Genomic DNA, 21393 nt, shown 5'->3' with positions numbered 1-21393 from the left:
ATATCTGAACTATTCTGTGCACGATGCCAAATTTGTGAAGTGCGGCACTAATTAACTTACTAACAAATCCGCTGTATGAGACGAAGAAGTGCACAGTCATAAAGGAAATTCAAGATAAATTAATAATGTTGGATTTAATTCCCAGTGCTGAAAAATTTTCATTTGTAGGGTGAAACAACGGATCACAAGTTACATTCTCCGTACAGAAAAGGAATGCAATGGAGAGTAGAAGGTGAAGGAGAACCAGAACACTAAGAGAGCACGGCGACAGAGAACAAGAATGAGAGGCGGGTAAAAAAGCAGAAGAAATTAACTAACCCGTTCTGCCGTTGTCAAAGCGCGCACAAACAGACGATGTTCTATAAGAAAAAGAGGAAACCTTTCTCACTCATTAGTAACTAAAACGTACTAATCCGTTAAAATCTCTTGATCGACATATCCAGTGTCACAATAGGTACTTTCTCTTAACTAAGAACGCGAGAAAGTTAAAAAGACACTCAAAGATCAAGTACACTATTTAGATTTACATTATTTAGATAGCTCTTTTAAACATGAGAATAATTTACGAAATCGAAATCACTATACAACGAAAAGCTTTATCTTTTAGACGTAAGTACAATCTTGAGAACAGTCCCTGTTGAGAACTGTTCTTAAGCTTGGGGGCGTTACCAAACAGCAGCCCCAGAAAGGGTTAACGAACTCCGTGAAACAGAATCTTCCGATCTTTGAAGCTGATAAGAAGTTCCAGAAATGTCAAGCTTTTATGGAAGCTGGAATTTCACTTTGCCCACAAAAGCTTTACGTTGGACGTCATGCCATGCTGGTTCAGTCCTGCCAATACCCCTGCACTGTTACATCGCAAATTCCATCTGTAACGAAGTATAAGTGCTGCTGATCGTTGCTGTGTGAAGTCTGAATTTTCGATCGGTGCGCGATTCCTGCCGACGTCGTAAACGCTACGGACTAAGCAAGATTCCATTTACGACTGTGAGGCACAGAAACACCTAGAATCTGAATAATGGACAAGATACGAGGGAGATTGTATCTTGGAGATCGCGATGGTCTCTGCAACCTATATGTCGAGAGATCAGAATTACAGATGGATTCCAGGGTGAATGTCTAAAAAGAATGTATTACGCCTGTCTTGGAACATACACCGAGAATAATATACTGCATTGGAGACGACCAGCAGTGTTCGGCCAAAACAATTCCGCTCCCTAAGACGTCTCTTTCCTTACAGTTTCGCAGATAGAACTGCTGGAAGAAATGTTCGTACTGTACAGACATATTTGTAATTGTTACCCCCGTCAGTGCTACACACGATATATCTCGGTGAGATTTCAGGTTCTCATGACGGCAAGTATAAAAATCTAGATTTTGCGCCATGTTGTCCGGTAGAAGTATACCGACATTTTAGAGGTATCTGCTGCCTCCATCATCAAGTCTGAGGTCTGAGGAGTTCGGCGGACAGAAAAATTTGATGTCCGTGACCACTTCGTTATGTGACCCGCAGAGACCACCTGCTTGACCAAGTCTCTCTGACCTCATTCTTAAAAGGCTGTTCGCATACAGAACATCTTTTTTCACAATCGGCGGAAGTCTGTGAACCCATTCTGATGTCGATTGAAAGAGGGAAAGCTAAGAGTTGTAAAAGTTGTCATTAATTCCAAAGTGAGATCTCCGTTAGTCTAGCGACATAAAGCCGACACTGAAACTTGCCGACATACGAGTATTTGTGTACTCAACACGGTTTTTATCCACGCAGGAAGACGCATATGTACAACATTACCCAAAATAATATCAGAACCCGGAGTCCTAGTGTTCGAGAGGATCAAATCCTTAGACCGTGAGGTCACTGTAACAATATTACCACCTAAAATAGACCACGGCAACTTCATTCTCCATCCTCGAGTCATAAAACATAATGATAATAAAGTCCTGCATTATTTCCACACGCTATACAGGGAAAAGGTACAGCGCATCCTCGTTTGACGCTTATGTGCCCTCTAACATTTGATGTTCTCTTAAGGAACTGCATTGATTACAGCGGTGGGACTGAAATGGAAGAAACTATTGGAAAACGAAAGACTTATCACTTACAGAACGTTCGTTTTATGGAGACAGGCATTCGAAAGCTTTTCAGAAGCTGAAGAGAACAGACCTGGTGAGGGTATTAGGATATAACACTTGAACATTATCAGAAGAAAATTGGAACGATGCTGCAGAAGGCTGTGAATGAGACATGGAACAACTTTTGTTTTTTTAGTGTTCTGTCTGACGACAGGTCCATATGAACAGCATCCTTCCATCCTTTTCTCGGACTGGGACCTGTTCATATACGTTCTTGGCAGATGATCCAAAAGTGGTTTGCCATTGCCTTCTTCTGTGTGTGAATGGAGTAATTGTTGGGATGCCACGGAGAAACCGGAGAAACCCCGGAGGAAAACTCCGTGTTGCCTAGACCACGGCCTTGCCCAACACAAAAGTTATAAATTCGGGCACCGCCGGGAATCGAACCCGAGACCCCAGGATTACAAGGCCAGCGTTCTAACCGCTAGACCACCGTGGCTACATGACTTAATAATCTAAAAACTGAAAACTTCAAGCAATGTTACGGGTTAGAAATCGGAAGGAACATTGGTGACCTGCAGGTAATGACTTAATTCATAACTTATATTCACAAGTCTTCAACAAGGCGATACGATGATAGACGCAGAAAGCACCTCTGAAACGCCTGCAAACGTCAACCAGACTACACGGCGCGACAACCCAATAAAATCCTGTCGAATATCCGTAGCAATGTGTTTCTACTAGCAAACCTATCTGAATTAGCCCGCAACCGTAAAATCTTACAGAACAGAAACCATAAAACGTTATGGAATATATGTGGCAATGTGTTTCTCCAGCAAGCCAATTTGCAATTACAAGAAACCATAAAATTTTAAAGAATAGCATCTAATGCAATGAACAGAATGTTCGTCAGAATGTCGTTTGGCTTGTCTGTGTTACTAGCAGTCACATAATCTTATACAACAGCCATTGCATCTGTAGTAGGTTCCTCCGTAGAATTCGTCCTTGTTCGCACTGAAACGTACAGCAGAGCAAGTGAAAGGTTCCTGGACTTTCTGGAGGGGGGAGAAGGGCTGGACTTGTGCTGGTTCTATGGGCCTGCGGCTTCTAAATCTTGCTCGGTCCACCAACTAACTCATGAATGGTGCTCAAGTACAATGTATAATTATATGTTTCAAGAAGAGAAAAAATTACTCTTTGCAGTAACGATGATATTTATTGCCGACGTATAAACGTTGTTTGCTGAAACAATACGTAACTGAGCGTATCAAACGATCGTGAGGAAATGAAAGTTTCCTTTGCTTCCATCTATAGACTACACGGAGGTTTGACTTAATTATAGATTAATAGGAAATACGTAACATATTGATCTGTGTGAAAAACTTTCGCCAGTAATGTATCCACCACATGAAAGTTGCTAGACATAGCCCCACAGTTCCGCTCTGCGGCTTTTTAATTCAATTTTACAATATAAAAAATCCTTACCAAATTTATAGACATTTTTATGAGCTACCGAAAGACAAGGCCAAGTGGTTAGCAGTCCTGCTTCGTATTCTGGAAGTCCTGGGTTCAAATCTCGACCAAAGAGACCGGCTACCCTGGCAGGTTTTCTGTGATTTCCCCCAGTCAATCCAGGAAAATGCCGAGATTATACCTTTAATTAGGCCACGACCTCTTTCTCCCAATCCATTATTCAGTAATTATCCTATCATTCGACGCTTTATAGTCTAAGCTACTGGCGTCGTCGTTAAATAAACCACAAAGATAAAAAATAAAAGCAAATTTCAGGACGTTACTTGTAAATTTCACACGCCTAGCTACGAAGGTTCGCGAGTCAAAACTGACAAAAGGAATACATTTTATAACTGCCGCAATGATTGTTTAAGTTGCATTTTACAAAATAACTGCCTCATCCCCCACCCTTCCCTTTCACTAACCCTTTGTAAATCCCTCCACTTCCCAACATCAGCACTTCAGCCCTGAAGATGGAGACAGTATGTTTCACCGAAACATTAATATCTACCTACGAGTCCAAACAGCGCCAAAACTCAGAATATCATCAACGTGCCTAGGCTCTAAAAATCTGTGACCTTTCTGTATACTCCACTGATGGTTTCAAGTCAGGGTCCTAGCCCCCGAGAGTAAATTGTGTGGGGTCTGCCACCTTCATTTACATCTGAGCAAAGGAATAACTTAACTTTTAGACCTTATTCCTATAAGGAAATAATCTGGTTGAGAAAATTATATTTCTTTTCCTAAGTGTTATTACGATGGTGAAAATAAACCATCTTGAACTGAAGCCAACTATGTACGGACGCTCGGAATCGAAAACCGCGAGTTGCTGGAGAAACAAACGAAAGCTATCATTCCTTTCCGAAATTAAATGTGGAAAATGGCTATCAAATGAACACAGATGGCATAAATTTCCGTCCCAAACTGAGAAAACTCGAATGCTGTATTATTCAGTTTCTATGATCATTTACTGAATGCGGAAGTTTTTTGTACAATGCGGTATCAATGCGTAATAGTTAACGAACAGAGGCTCCGCAAATTTGTTGAATGGATTAGTCACAGTTCACAACGCTGGATGGCGGGACCAGACAAACTGCAGGAAGTGTAATCGAGCCCTCTGGCAAGCACGAGACTATATAGTAGCGAATTGAAGGTTAAGGATGGGCTGCAATTTCCCCTTCAGAGATAAAGTTCGTGACTGATTTGGTGACAAGCTTCATTGCATCGATGCCAACTTTCTAAACGCAAGTGCCGTCCATTCCTTTGGGATCTCACAGCAAAACGCGTCTAGAACTGTATTTATTAACCGGCTGACATGTGAAGGGAAACGAAAATAAAGAATCCATAGGAAGGAAAACAGCCTGACTGAATGCTTATTGTTTTCTGTTCACAAATTTTGTTCCGTACTTCCTTGGAAGAACATCACTTGCATCTGGGAAAATAAGCGCGAAATTACTGGAAACGAAAGGAAGACCGACAGCCAAGAAGAGGGGAGCCAAAAACAAATAAGAAAGACAGCAAGAAAAGAAAGGAGACAATGATTACTACCAAGAAGCTACGTATGTTCCATAAATTTCTGACTTGATTTGGATTGTAAATACATGAACAAGGGATATGACGGAAATTTGTCTGAAACAGAAAAACGTTCCAGTCCGCTAGGATTCCATTATAAGTAAGTTTTAAGCCACATCCAAAGTGAGCTGATCCTATCGAACATGTCACGTCTCTTCGTCTGGGCTGCCAATGGGCAACAAAATGAAGGAAGGGAGAAATGAAACGATTCATTTTAGGTAAACAACAAGAACCAGATTCGGTGAATGGGCTGCGTGCTGCCCCAGTTTCTCCAGGAAAGCTGTAAAAACTTCCCAAGAGCACTAATATTTCCTTCAGACTCTTATGAGACTTTCACATGTCTGCTTCTCCCTCTGCCATAACAAACTCCAACGCTGCTAGTTTAACATTTCCCAACACGATTATGAATGAATGTAAGAACAATTTAAACAGCTTTCTTAATTCTCAGAAGGCTGTAGATGCTGCTAGGCAAAAATTCAACTGCATACATTTCAATTAAAGTAAACCTCACCATTTCCAACCATTTCTATATGCACTTCCCCCTTAAATGCCTCTCCATCTCTTAACGTGCATCTTCATAAAACATGCACTGTTTTAACTGACAGCAAAAACGTATTTTACAAGCAAAAGAAAATCATTCGAATAAAGGCAGGTACTAAAAGAAGAGCCTTGTACAGGGAATTATTTAAAAAATTTAATATTTTTCCTCTAGCCAGAAAATTCTTGCTCTCATCATTAATAATTGTATTGGACAACAGAAAAATTTCAAACTCAGATATCCCCCAACATATGTACAAAATACAGATATAACATTTATGCACCAAACACTAACTTCAGTTTAAAAGGGTGGGGGAGAGAGAGAGAGTTTACTATACTGGAATTAAGCTATTCAATAATCTTCCTACCACTATCTGCTGTCTGAATCACAATATAAACAAGTTTATGCCAGCACTAAAAGAACATCTCCTACCCAAATTTTTCTACTCCATAGAAAAATTTACTTCAACCAAAAATTCTCTATAAAAACAAAAACAATGGTAGTGATGCTTTCTTGTGTAATTATTTTCGTTGCAATACTGTAGTTGTCTGTAAATAACTGTTATAATTACGTAATTCATATTTATATTAGAAACAAGTATATGTCGTGTTACACATCCCTGGTTTAGGCCGATGAAGGCTCTATGAAATGTTAATTAATTCTATTCTAATCTATTCTATAGTGGAGTTCAACATCAAAACCAATCACAAAGATTGAAAACAACGCATGTGGGAAATGAATACTCCACTATACCTTGCATCTCTTGTTTACTCAATAAATTCACCACAAATGGTCCTTTGTAAAACAGCAACTCACCTTTTTCATAACTGGTGTTGCATAAGCAGCATGTGTAACCGTTGTCAGGATAACCATCTTCTTCAGCTGGTTTAGTATCGTCATTAGAACAGTTCGCGGAATATTCAATTCCCAAAATATGAAAAGACATTTTATAAACCAAGTTCTTAAATGCCGTCACAAAACTTCGCCGTCAGTGTTCAGCTATACATAACCTATAACTCGCCATATGCACTAAAATACTGTAAATACACAAGGCAAAGAGACGACGATATACCTTAAATATGCACAAAAAATTAATGTAATTACTTACAATTTGCATACATTTACAATTACAAATTCCATCTATTCTATCGTACGTTATATCTGCCATGCTGACATCTAAACCGAAACTATGTTGTCAGTTATCTGTTAAATTCAGGAACACAGGTATTTCAAACAAATTAGTCATCTGTGATATTCAGTACCAGTTTTAGGTAAATATATCGAGCTCCTGCCACCTAGCCACTGCAGAGTGAAATAAACTAATTTGGCCACATTGCACCTCTCATAAAGTGCTTACATCGAAAATCGGAATGATTCTTCTTATAAAATATTGGTGGCACAGCCTAATGGCATACATGGGGCAACCTTCCGTATGATGTACACAGGTTAAGCATATGAAATTGAAGAATGTGTAAATAAATCTTAGTAACACTATATTCAACCATCACAAATATCCTTTGTAGAGAATTTATTTGGCTTCTGCATATCATCAGTCTTGACATATGAACTAAGATGTCACAGTAATTACAATAATGCTACAATTTTACTGCACAAGCACAAAATTTAAAAAATCACCTGACCCTTTTAAAAATAATGTTTCTCAAATATTTAGAACACACAGCTGTGTGTATGTGTGAATCTAACAAATACACAATTACATTAACTTACATTAAAGTGCATGTAATGAAAAAAATACACAAGTAACTGGCATAATAAAAGCCAATAAATTTTAATTATCCTACAAATGGGGTCCCCAACTTTTCAATACCAATGACTACATTAATCCTTTTTTATTGATGCTCAGGCTGATGAGCTGAAATGACAATTTATTAAAAATACAGTAACTTACTATAGCAAGCAGGTTCATAGTTAACTAAGAGTCCTGACAATGGTATAATACAATTACTACCACTGGATATACAAGACTTCATTCATAGGGTTTTGTGAAAAGAACACGTTTTAGAGACTGGATGTGTTATCATCCCCAGGTATAAAGGCAGGGAGTACCTACTTAGGTCCATTAAAGAGAAATTTCTAATGAACTCAACTGAGTAGGTACTTCCTACCAGATCACCTACAGACATAAATAAAGGTAGTTTCCAAGGTTGTGTTCATTCCAGAATACCAGGTGATAGGCAGAGTCCAGAAATCCAATAGTAGTACAGTTAACTCTCAATTTAATGGATTTCAGATTAAACAGACACCATCTGATATTACAAGACATTTTTGGTCTTATCAGACAGTCTTTTAAAACTTAAAATATCTGCTATTCATCATTGGAGTTCATATTACTGTCTGTTTAATGGTGTTCCTAATGGAAATTATGGTCTAAGCATGCATTACTGGTATCAGAAACAACTGTGCAATTTAACAATCAGTATTACTGGATACCCCTCCCCTATTAGTCTGTTAAATTGTAGGTTTACTGTAATAGGTTCAGACAGACCTGGTACTCATAATTGTCTCTCAAACTTACTGACAGTTCTATTTTCATTTAAAGTAAAATAATTTATGTAGTAACTATTCCTTTGTCACACAAAATAAAATATTACAAAAATGTATGTAGGGCTGCATAAAACTGATGGGCCATTGGTCAAGAACCTCTGTCCTACAAGTTAAGAGCTGTGATTTTTATAGTCTGCAAAAAGTTTGATTAAATTTATACAGCTTATCAAGACTTTTTTTTGCTCAATGACTGGAAACAGTAATATGGACACAAAATTATTGTTTACTTATAAACAAAGAATACATTTTGTAACACTGACAATACTAATATCAGCTTTGGCAATATTTTAATTATATTCAATACACATGCGAATCAGTATCTTGAGTACATCACTATAAAAGATTCAAAATACCGTGATATGAAACCCAATAAAAAAAGTTATGCATACACACATGCAATAATGTTCATAGAGAGTTTTCCAAATTGTTCTGCAGAGGTACGTTTTTTTAGACATTTAATAATGAATACCAATATAAAAAGCTATTTTATAAAAATTACAAATGCAAATGCTGACTCTGCCACTAAATAATCATTTATGATGACATACTGATCCAATATCAAAGTACAAATTGTCTGACTGCAGGCATTTTTAGCAACACACTGAAGAAGTTGAATACTTTTCCCATTTTGAGGTTAAATTATATAAAATGAAAACTCAAACATATTGTGTAATCACAAGCAAAAACTGAGAATATCAACTAAGAGACTTAAGTAAATTACATGAAGTAAGGATAAAATCTGCATGAACTGTTAAGAAATTAGCATGACAGGATAAAACAAACCTCAAACATCTTCTGAAAGTATTACAAGAAAAGTAGACCAAATTATGAACATGGTAATATCAATGTCTTATGAATAAATAATGGGTTTGAAGAAAGATGAGAACTCCCATCGGTTAGGGCGCTACAAAGGACCAGATTTGTTACGCAGCAGCCCTGAAGATGAGAGCAGAGATTGCTCTCGAAACATTGGCAGAAGATATAGTTTATTCACCATTCAGCCACCTGACAGAACTTGTAACCCAAGAGTCTTTCATCAACTTCAGTCGCTGTGAAAGCTTCACTTTATACAAATAATAGAATTAATTTGAGAATGAATATGATGCATCAATGACCACTGGAGAGACAAGCGACAAGATGATTAAATCATGTGACATAACATTCAGAGATTATAGAAAGAGTAGACACATGCATCACAGTACTTATGGCAGAGCACAGAATGGAAATGGCTTTATCATGAAGGTGACCTCCACAGCAGAAACACCAGTGGATGAAAATTACATTAGCCAAATATTGAGACTTACAATTAACATTTAATTTATACACCATACTTGAATGACTGGTAGTCTGTTTTCATATTGTAATCCTCCTCATTGAAAAGCTTGTATGCAAGACCAGAATGGTCAAAACAGCAAGTACATGCTTGATTACTAGTATCCAACTAGCATCATTCCTCATTCTACACTGAGGTTATGAAAATAATTCTTGGGGGAAAAATAACTATTCAGTCAAGAAATGCATGGGGAGAGAGCTTAAGATAAATTTTGTTGGGTTTTTCACTTTCGTGTAACCCCCCACCCCACCACTTCTGAATCTACAGCACTTAGGTATGAGTTCCATCAGTAATTTTTTAGGCCAAAAGAGTTCCATGACCAAAGAAGTTTGGGAAACATTGATATTAGATATGGTACAACTGCTACAAGTCACAGTTCTGTGTAAATCATTTTGCACTACCCATGGATACACTGGTAGCTGAAGTAATGCAATACAAATGTATATTCTGTTAAACCTTTCTGTACTAAAGCAAAAGTACATTTGTTACCTAAGCACAATGTCTGTTGCACTAACAACTAATACACTTTATTTTAATCTGATCAATATTTCTTCATCCTATCACATAGTCTTATGCTTTGCAACATATGCATTTTAGTGTCAAATTCAAATAACAGTATTTGTAAAAATAATGAAATTACTTCTACTACCATGAGATTCCTGCTGAATGTAATACCTAAATCATTCATATCAAATGACTAAGGAATTCTTAAAAACAAAGAGGCCTATGCATCACTCCATGAAGGCATGAAAGCAGAGATAAACATGAAAACATTCTTAACTTTGTTGTAAGATAGAAATGAGTGGTCTATTTCATGTTCTAACCAATTCATCTCCAGAGAAAGAAAGCTGAAGGAAGCTGGGGGTACCTCTGAGCCAGCCTGGACTTGGCAGGAAAAGAAATTAACATCTTCTGGTACCTGGACATCCAGTCTGTAGCCAGTCACTTTACTGACTCAGCTATCCTGTCTTCGGTGGACTTATCAGTTGTATGTATTTATGTAAATGGAACCATGCTGAAAAAACTGAGGGCATTCCTGCTCCCTGCAGTAATGATGTTACATTGTGGCTATGAACGAACATAAAGGTTTTTCTCATCATTGTCACCATCATTATACAAAATGAAACAGGCCTGGGCAAGAGCACAATTATGTTTTCTGTTCACATTCTACTTATTTTAGCACCCAAATCTGTTGACCTGAAAGGAAATCTTGAATAAGAATGCCAATGTAGTTCCATACCATCAGAATCTTTTCCGTTTTTACTTATACTTGCACATGAAAGTAAATATGGGCAACCTTTTATAATTACATCAAGTACAAGGAAAACTAAGTTGTGAAATTACAAAAAACTGTTCAATTTTCCTGTTTATCTGCCATTAAATTTTACCTGAAATCTGATCCACAGCCAGCACACCCCATACTCATATATTTCTTAACCACACATCACCAGCAAAAACACTTCCCAATTCAACCTTCACATAGTACATTCATGGGAAGCACATATTTCACCTTAAACTTATACTGAAATATACTTTAGAAGATATAATTTAGTGACAGGGATGAAAGATAATTGGAAAAACAATATTTTTTTAAACTGACATGTACATACATATAAATCTAAAGGAGTAAATTGACATTCTTTGGCTTACCAACTCCATGCAAATAAGCAATCCCTGAAAGAAAGGCAACATAAAAAATGACAGCACATTTCAAACAAGAACCTCTTTCTTAAACTGTGAACATAACTTGGAGAACAAACAAAACACCTGTGTTCTGATAATATCACTACAGATTTCTGTAACTCTAATAATCAATAAATAGGCAAAATAAATACATAATGCACCTAATTACTAAACATTCATTATTACTGTACATCATCTGGAATCAAGCGAAACTACAGCGGGTGAAAAAAAAACTGAAGAGAGTTATCATTCATACATACAGTACCATTTTTTTCGTTGTAATGGCAAAAGCTACAGGGCAAACTCAAACATTCAGGTAACTGTCTGAGAGAACTGTGCTGAATAATTTTAATGTATTCTTTCAAGTATGAAATCAGTTTTTCTTTTGCTTCATTCTTGTTATTGTTTCAGAAACTGTCACCATAACCTGAGCAAAATATTTTTCCAAGAGACCGTGGTGTTTCATGCCAGGCAATAAAATTGTAGTTGTTACTGAAACAGAAAGCAGGATCATCTGTAAAACATACATCATTCCTAATACAGAAAATTGAATTGTGTAGCAACCAATTAACGCTTCTAATTGTCTAGGATAAAGTGTCTTATTGAGAAGGTAAATACCTGAATGCAAAATAGCAAAACAAAACCCACACATGAGGGATAAAAAAATTAAGAACACTTTAAATGGTCCAATAAAGTCTTCATAAAGCCACATCAGGTGGCCATAAAAATTGGTATTTAAAGAGCTGTCTCGGTCCTCATCATCAGGCATCAGATATGTCTGCAAAGCTCATGATGTCCCACATATATACCTGCCCAGACCATTTGTGTAGCCATGTTATCATACCAGCAAACTATCTCAAACAAGATCAGCAGACTGCATACTAAATATAATATCACGACCATCCATATTTCTGCCAGGAAAAATATCCATCTATTCATACCAGATAAGGACAAACTAGGTCTGGGCATCAGTGGTATCTACTGCATCCCTTGTAAATGTGGTTAGGTCTATGTGGGGCAGACCAGGCACAAGGAGCACATAGCAATATCCATCTTGAGCAATCAAATAAATCAGTGGTGAAAAAAAACACTGGATTTATACAGCTCACTATATCAATTTCAACATTGCCTTCACACTAGGGATGGCTATTCGGTACACGGACCGTCTCCTCAGGGAAGCAATAAATATTTAGCTACATCCCAACAACTTTAGCAGAGACAAAGTCTCCACTCAGTCACGCAGTAATCAATCTGCTCCAATAGTCTAGAGATGCACGAAGAGGAAAGTAAGGCCAAGCAGAACTAGGCATGTGACTTCACCTGTTAGCCCCAGTGGCCGTCCAGTCCAACAACAATGGCTCCATAAAAATATCAGATCCCTGATGATGAGGAATGAAATGGCTCTCAAAGTGTCAGTTTCTCACACATTTTAATTTTCACTTCTTTGTTCCCCTTTCCACAATTAGGATTGAGCAGAAAATCTTGTTTTAAGCCTATGTAAATTGGTCCTGTCTCATTCATTTTTTTTCTACTTCTCAGTAACCCTATAGACATGTTCCACAAATTTCTGATATGGATCATTAATATGTGGTATATGTACTATGCAACACTTTAGTTACAAGTGCTTGTGTTTCATGGAAACCTATCTCATATGGAAAAATATCCAGACCTCATTCCATGGGATTCCATTATATGCAGGTTTTACTGCATTAATATGTTTAATTTAAATTATTGATGTTGGTAGATACAAGCAATGAAATGCATTCCAAGACAACATATTCTGAATAATGGTTTATAATTATGGTTATACATACCAACAAGGTAAGTAAGCAGCAGATTATTAACAGTATTTCCCAGCCAAGCAAAAAACAGGAGACTTGAAACCACTGTTACATAATACTGAAAAGAATAATACATCCATGAATGAATGAGGTATTATTACAATATCCAAAAGGGTTATAAAAGGAAAAATAATTATAACATGAGAACCATATATTGTATTACTATTTAGTACAAACAAGAAGAAATGAATTAATCCAGTTCAGACTATGCTTTTACAGGGACACAAAATCCTGATTTAAAGCCTTATATTTTAGTCACAGAACATGGGATCTATTCATTCAGGATTTCAGAGCATAGAAATAAAACACAAACCTTAAGTTTAACAAAAATCATTTGTCTAGTCTCTTAAGCAAAATAAGGCATTCTATGAACAAAAACTGTATTATGTATCTAGCAATCAGACCATGTTTATTAGAGCTGTCAGAATCATCGGCTTGCAGAAAGAAGGGATCAGTACTTCATGACCTACAAGTCTGCACAGGTTTCAAGCTACAGCAGTTATATTCAGAAATTTATAGCACTAAGTAGATACAATTCTTTCAAAATTTTGAGAAATAAACAGAAAAAATATATTTGAAACAATGTAAGCTGTGCAAACACGGACTCATTATTGAGGTATAATGTATGGTGTAAATTCTCTAAGTATCTGGTAATGGGAATTCATATTAATAAAAATCACAGACAGAAGTAGACTATAATCATCAATTTATAAATTATGGTAGCACCTAGGAAGATGAGCTATGTAGAATAAAAATTACACAAGGAAGATTTAAAAGAAAAAATTATTGCTACACACCACTTTTGGTCTTGAATGCCGCATATCATAGAACATGGCCCATTTAACACCTGCTTGACTTTGAATGTATGCCAGATCACGACAAATCTCTTCCAATTTTCTTTCCTTGTTTCCAGTCCAATTTTCTGGATGGCAGATACTGGCTGAAAGGGTTGGAACCAAATAATCCACTAATGTAGCTATCAGTCCAATTATTGAAACAGTTGTAAGAACTGTGGGATCCAGATACCAGAACAATCTGGAAAAAAAAAACCCTTAGAAAGTGTATTCCATACCAGAATACACATATTATCCTCATGAAATGTACATTTACAGGTATTGAATCCAGATCAGGGGATCTCGATGTCTATCTCAAGACTTTCCTCATCTGTCATTATGTTATCACCGCTCATAGGATATTCAAAAGTGCAATTCTGAGGTTGTGCAGAATAGCACAACCTTTACATAAAATTTCATCTAAATCTGTGCAGTAGTTTTCAAGTTGAATCAAATGGACAGACTTTACCAGCCCACAATGCACTGCATGCAATGAACACATAATAAAATGAAGTATATTCACCCCATCAACAATTCCTTAATGGCCATGGAAATAAGAAAATACAGATGAATAGATAAATATGAGCAGAAAGGTCAACACATATAGAAAATGCAGTCCTTGGTGCCCAACTAAGCACCACATACATGCAGTAGAAGTAAAGCTCCATGCATTGTTAACATGGCTTAACATCAGAGAAGACTGCAGTCTTCACACTTGTCACTTTGGGAACACAAAATCTCTCCAGTACAACTTTTACTATAAATCCCCATCCCCAATACAAATGCAATGAAAATCTTATCAGTTGTTTTTGAGATCCATTAATTTTATGCACTCTGCACAAATACATAAAAACAAACACAGAAAAATAAACTTGTGGGGAGGAAACTGCAGCACACATGGATAAAATTTTAATCTAAGAGGTTCAAATGTAAAGATGTAGATTAAACAATCACTGGGAAGAAGGCTGTCTTATGGGTTGTTGTGCCATGTAGTCTGGGAAGATGAAATATACAAAGTGGTGAAAGACTGCACACAGGTATAAGAATTACAGCTATGATGCTTTAATAGATTAATAGTTGAGCACCAAGCTCATTAAGAGATAGCACTAAGATGTAAATATTATTTTGCTCACAGAAAAAAAGTTGTTGTCATGCCAACTAACATTCCAGGATACCAATTTCTTTCCCATAAAAGAACTGAATTCAATGGCAATATTACTTCACGCCATCCTTCTAATTCTCGTTTCAGTTGTTTTACTCTCTTATCCTGAAACAAAAATCTCCATTACATATGTACTACACACGTAAATAGAACTCAACTAAAATGCACTCAATATAACAAGATAAAATATATAAATGTTGTTTAACTTTTATAAAATAAGGAAAGAGAATTTAAACCCTGTACTACCGGGCTGCTGGCCAGAATTTCACTCCTGGGCTAACAATTTAGCAGTATGCTACATACATACATCTTTATTACATTCCAGCTAGCAATAATGGACTGCACAATCTGGACGAGAACCTATGTTCCGTCTTGATTCACATCCGGACATTGTGTCAAATGCACTGGCGTTGTTTTACAGATATACAATTTAAATTACACAATGACATGGGCCTGAATTCAATGTAACTGCTGCCGAACACACAACTATGGGAACCTCAGACTGTACTGCCAATGATTATAAAATAAATTAAAATGATAACAAAAAGCGACAGCGTTTAATTATTTATTTACTACCGCATCAAATGTAAAAGTGCCGTTCCATTATTTAAAATGCAATATAACAGTTTGTTATATAAAAGGATGTACGCAGTTATAAAAATTCAAAACTTAGGATCACGATCAGTAAATGACATTCATAACAAAACGATAATTTACCTGCTCATTTGCCATTATATTATCTGCAGCCATTCTTATTTTAGGTGTAGAGGACATTAGGTATAATTCTTCCTAGTTTGCACAAAATATGATCAGACGCCTTGACTTTATCTACAATTGCACTGACAACCTATTAACAGTCATGTGTGTAACCGACATGTTGCAGTGTATATATTACACACATTATGTTCACAGGTATGATTTTGAATACAAAGCATGGTATTTCTAAGTAGTGTTGTATTTTTTGAATGGTGAAGTAAATAATTAATTACAGTATGTTTGTAAAGCTTTTATTTCTTTTCGTATATTATTGTAGTAAGGAGAAAGTTGCTTTTGGGGTTGAGACTATGTCCTCTTATTTGTGATTGGTTATAATTTGAAATGTTGCTTTATTGCGAGAACTAGCAGCAACAGCAAAGTGTGGAGTTGTGACGTTAAAGATTTTTATGCTTTCATATAAAGAATTGTCCTGAAAAGTCTATATTGCTTTAGTTTACGTACAATACCATGTCCGCAATGAATTCAGTAAGTATTCCGAGAGTTCGCAGCTTGATTTTCGATTATCTGTGTGTAAACCGCTGCGTTAAACGCTATTACAGGACCAATTGGTAAGAAGTACATTAGATACAAGTGAGAGTTAAACTTTACATTTGATCTCTTTCAGATGTCGAACGTGGAAAATTTATCACCACAAATTATCCGGAGAGTAGTAAAGGAAATGAATGATTTGGTAAATGACCCACCAGAAGGTATCAAAGTAAGCATCAACGATGAAGACATCTCAGACATCCAAGCTTATATAGAAGGGCCAGGTAATAATACATTGTTGTCTTATTGTAATTCTATTTGAAACAGAAAGTACAATATGAAGTTTCCTTAAGCCTCTATACTTGGTCTGCTCCTATTTCCCTTTATATTAATGTACACTTCTACATTTGTTCTCTTCCCATACGATTTTTGCATAAAATTTCCTGAACCAGTCAAACCATTTTATAAAATTATCAGTTAAAGGTTCTACTGCCCTTTTAATTTTGTTAAAGCACATTTAAAATATAATAATAGCATGCCAATAACTAACTATAATGATCAACATATAAAAAGAAGTACAATCAAGATTCATTCATCAACACTTTGACAGTTGCTTAGGTTGGAAAAGTCATATACATCATTTTACAAAAATTAGCTCAATACAGACATAACAATTTTTTAAAATCTGGTAGCCTGACAGGTATTTTTGGTGCCAATAAACATAGAGCAGAAAATTCTGAAGGAAAATAATTCATATGCCACTACTTTGTCCAGCATTTTGCAGTAACAGGTAAACCTTATTTAATAACTTTGTCCCTATTCCAAAAAGGCAGCTCCTAAATATCAAGTGGAAAATTTGTTACCAGCTGAAATTTTCCAGAATCCTTGTAAGTCTACGTACTAATATATTTAGTCTGATTTGATGTACATAAAATATGTTCTTTATAGTTGATATTTGTTTTTAATGTTTTTGTTCTAGCGGGCACACCATATGCAGGAGGAGTTTTTCGAGTGAAACTTGCACTCGGGAAAGATTTTCCACAAACACCACCAAAAGCATTTTTTCTCACAAAGATTTTCCATCCAAATGTAGCAAAGAATGGTGAAATCTGTGTCAATACACTGAAGAAGGACTGGAAACCTGACCTTGGAATCAAACATATACTACTCGTATGTATAAATAGTTCCTGAAGTGCAGAGGTTTAACAAGTCACGTTTATAGTCAAACTGCATTCAGGTTATGTAAATAATTGAGGAAGGTATTCTATGCCTAGGACTTATGTATAGTCTTTTTCCCTCAAATTTCTGACCAGTATTTTGGCTGCATCTCTCATATCCCCTTGAGTGCTTCATTCTCCTTGATTTGATGGCGCTGATTGCATCTGGTGAAGAGTACAAATTATGGAGTTCCTCATTAATACAATTTTCTCCAGCCTCCTGTTACTTCTTCCATCTTAGGTCCAAGCATTCTTCTTGGCACCCTGGTCTCAAACAAGCAGTAAAATAATGAGGGAAGATGTACAATAATTGTGTCTTTTTTGAAGTGCTAAGAGTTTTTAATGTAACTGGCCAGATGGAACTCGAGAATCAGCAACTATCCCCACTGAATTTCTCTTATGGCAAAAGTGATATTCATGGTTGTGGCTGGTAGTCAATTCTAAATTGCAAGATCTGCAACACATTGGGTATGAATGACTTTGTTTATTTGAGAATTAGTGTTGTTTTCATTGTATAAGCACTAAATATCATGTTCTGCTGTTACAGACTGTGAAATGTTTGCTCATTGTACCTAATGCAGAATCTGCACTGAATGAAGAAGCTGGAAAATTACTGCTGGAGCAATATGAATGTTATTCACAAAGAGCAAAAATGATGACAGAAATTCATGCATTGGTAAGAAAACAATATAAGCCTGTTCAATGGAATGCATAATCTGCTGTTTACATAGAACATGCAGCCTATTTTCAGTTCACGTTGCTGTCCATTAGTTTTAAAACTTTATGAGAAGCCAGTTGTGTTCTTGGGGTAAAGGAGGTCTCTGAAAAGAAAGCTGTTCTGCTGTAAGAGAAGAAAAAGTAATATTAATGATTCATGTAGACATGTGAAAACTATTGTTGGCATTCTCAAGGGTTTGCAGTAAACTGAAGTCAGTAGCTTAGAGTACACAATGTCCAATGATAGGATGGTTAATTAATAATGAATTAGGATATGGAAGTAAGTGACCATGGCCTAATTTAAGGTAACATGACAGCAGTTGCCTTGAGGGATTTAGGACAAACACTAGTCAGCTAGCTGGTCTCTAGACCAAGATTTGAACCCAGGAACATATGGGAGAAGTGGTAACTGTTCAGCTGTCACATTCAGTTGGAAGGGAAATATTTTATAATATTTCAATTTACTTTATTTTCTAGTCATCAAAAGTGCCAAAGGCAGGACTGGAAGTAGCAGCATCATCAGCAGATGGTCCCATGGCCAAGAAACATGCGGGTGACAAGAAAGTAACAGCTGACAAGGAGAAGAAGAAATTGCTTAAGGATAAAAAGAGAACATTGAAAAGGTTATGAAACTGAAATATGGACTCCTGATCTTATCTTTTCATACAGTAATCTGTAGGAAAATGGAAGATCAGACTAGGAAATATTTTTATGTAAATATTTTTAAAGAGAGAAAGGCACTGATAAAGATTTAGATGGCAACACTTGAAGTAACATTTAACAAGCAGTTTACTGTCAAAAACTATTTATAAGTGGTACACATTAGAAAATGAAAAAAAAATCCTGTTATTTAAATATGAATATGACACCAGTTGAACTGGTTTTGAGTGAAAACTGGAGTATTTATTGGCTTAGATATGTCTTTGTCTGAAATTTATTTATTTTATGAAACATTTAAGCACCTTTTATGTATATTATAATCATTGGGACCCCCAGTGTTAATATTTGAACTAATATACACTAAATTTGAATTTTGTACATGTGTGGAGAGAATAAAACTACAAACACCTCAGGCCACAAGTATTTCCAGCCTTGAGGTAACCTAATAAAAAGTTATATACAGATACGTTTCCTTCTTTAACCTTTAAACGATGGGGATTTAAATGGCATAGTGGTAGCAGCCCTACAGAGTTTCTTTGCAGGTTTTTAAAATTTTGTGCACGCTGTACGGAAAACTTTAATATTATCTAAAGTAAACATGATAAATTGACAAAATAAAAGCCATATTTATTTGAATAGAACAGAGAATACATAGAGTTCTTTAAAAATGCAGTTAATATCTTAATTGCCTAAATAGGCCTTAGTAACTTTACTTTGTTCTTTTGAAGCTCATTGGACATGGTTGTGAACTAATGACCACACAGAAAAATTTATCTTCCCTACTTCAGTGGATACACATTATTCTCACCCATCATGCCCAGGAATGTGAGAAGCTTTGATTAGGGGCCTGAAAAGGAAGCTGAAACCCACTTGACAATAACAAAGTTTATTGCTGTTTATGGTTAAGTTTCCGGTTGACAGCTCAGGCTGACCTTGTAAAAACCCTAGAGAAAGTGATTCAATATTTGCAGCCCCTAAAATAGGCAATTACAATGTTGCAAGTTTTGAGGTCCCCTCCAGGAAAGAGGACTGACTACACAACTTATGTTCCCAGGCTGGGAACACTAGTAAGATAAAAGTTAAGTGAAAGTGTGAGTCTCTCATAAATACACGCTATAAACTGCAACAAATTTTGATCATAACTTTCTGGCATTTTCTTTATTATGAGGGACAATGAGCTCAGAGAGCATAATAAACCTTTGAAGAAGTGAGAGGACAAAGTTTTTTATGTGAAATTAGATGAATACTTAATCTGAAGAGTTGACCTTTTCAAATAATGCTTGAAGGTACCCAAGTTTCATCAGGGCAGATCAGCATTTTACACTGAGCAAAATGGTCAAGATTTCAGTGTTCCATATATGGTGTGCCCCTCTTTCCTCAATTTTTCAGGTTTGAGCTTTACAGTAGCATCACTTCATTATGGTTATGAGGCAGAATGTGGATGTGTGAATGCTTGTGTGTTGTGCCAGTGTAGTATAAATTGTGTTATTTATATTGTCCATTAAAGGAATTTTAGATAAATTTTGTACTTTTGATTATGATTAATCTGTGTCACCTGCTTTTTCCTACCCTTGTAAAGCACCCATGAAAATTAATAAATTTGGTATACTGAATATGTAGGAGTATCATTGATAAGGTATTCTAACTGTATTCTGTAGAGATTCAGAATAGACTATGAAATTACAGGGTGTTACTTCTCATGGTGCCATCTGTACAAAACAAAATTTTTTGTTATAATATAAAGATATTCTAACAGGTTTCAACCTGGCCTGAAATGTTTCTCATTTACAACCCATCTAGTAATAATTAGAGATGTCAGTTGTTGATTTGCTGTGGAAGAGCATGAAATTGCTTAAATTTGTAATGTTCAAATTCTTGCCCCCGTGCTCAGCCATACATTCCAACAGTGAGGCTGGGAAAAACTAGTTCCTGAGGAGTGTTGTGTACCATCACACATGTGCATGGTGGCACAAATTTGAACTGTACATACCCTACACAACATAGTTCCTTACTAATGAACCTTGAATGTACTAGCTACAAGTCATGTAAGCACACATAATACATATAAATGTGGTTTTTGATCCAGTTCTTACATTCAGACCAGTCTGCAGATATCCATAAACATCCTATTTTGAAAATTTAATCACATCAGTAAAAAAAATCTTCCAATTGTACTCTGAGTGTTTCTGTTGTGCATAACAGTTATCTTTTGGCATATGGAAAAGAAATTTGGACAGTAAAATGTAAGCACAGTACAAGCAATAGAAATTTCTAAAAGAATATTAAGACAATCAGAAACATGGCTGTTAGGCAATATCTTGGATAGAAACAATGTCATTTATGAAAGGTGTACAAATTTAGGATATATACAGACAAGAGGAGCACATGCATGAGAAATGAATTTCACCATGAATCAGTATTCATCAAGCTATCTTCACAAAGAGA

General features: G+C 36.1%; 3 protein-coding genes across 4 annotated transcripts in view; 1 reads left to right on the top strand and 2 right to left on the bottom strand.

Annotated features, from left to right (window-relative positions):
• The window catches only part of Cen (cerebellar degeneration-related protein 2-like), a 50728-nt gene extending 43900 nt beyond the window's left edge, over nt 1–6828 (bottom strand). Inside the window, exon 1 of one of the 2 annotated variants that reach the window (XM_022075591.2) lies at nt 6801–6828. In XM_022075591.2, the coding sequence (XP_021931283.2) occupies nt 6801–6813 (13 nt within the window). In that variant the 5' untranslated portion in view covers nt 6814–6828. The other variant, XM_022075587.2, reaches the window with a different exon arrangement.
• Nucleotides 6829–7188: 360 nt separating this feature from the next.
• Nucleotides 7189–16015, bottom strand: Arl6IP1 (ADP-ribosylation factor-like 6 interacting protein 1). Its single transcript, XM_022075595.2, has 5 exons — nt 15827–16015; nt 15081–15214; nt 13912–14149; nt 13088–13172; nt 7189–11765 (listed from the first exon to the last, which is right to left on the bottom strand). Exons 1-5 carry the CDS (start codon nt 15881–15883, stop codon nt 11647–11649), a joined length of 633 nt encoding a protein of 210 aa, XP_021931287.1. The 5' UTR covers nt 15884–16015; the 3' UTR covers nt 7189–11646.
• A 187-nt stretch (nt 16016–16202) lies between these two features.
• On the top strand, nt 16203–20469 carry LOC110835409 (ubiquitin-conjugating enzyme E2 S). The gene is made up of 5 exons (XM_022075584.2): nt 16203–16351; nt 16491–16638; nt 17334–17524; nt 18119–18247; nt 18766–20469. Exons 1-5 carry the CDS (start codon nt 16334–16336, stop codon nt 18916–18918), a joined length of 639 nt encoding a protein of 212 aa, XP_021931276.1. The 5' UTR covers nt 16203–16333; the 3' UTR covers nt 18919–20469.
• Nucleotides 20470–21393: the final 924 nt, after the last annotated feature.

This window comes from Zootermopsis nevadensis, unplaced genomic scaffold, assembly GCF_977971745.1.
Source record: "Zootermopsis nevadensis isolate Lab colony 2312 unplaced genomic scaffold, Znev_1.0 Znev_ptg000021l, whole genome shotgun sequence".
In the NCBI taxonomy this organism is placed as follows: domain Eukaryota; kingdom Metazoa; phylum Arthropoda; class Insecta; order Blattodea; family Termopsidae; genus Zootermopsis; species Zootermopsis nevadensis.
This window is presented reverse-complemented; position numbering and strand designations above follow the sequence as displayed.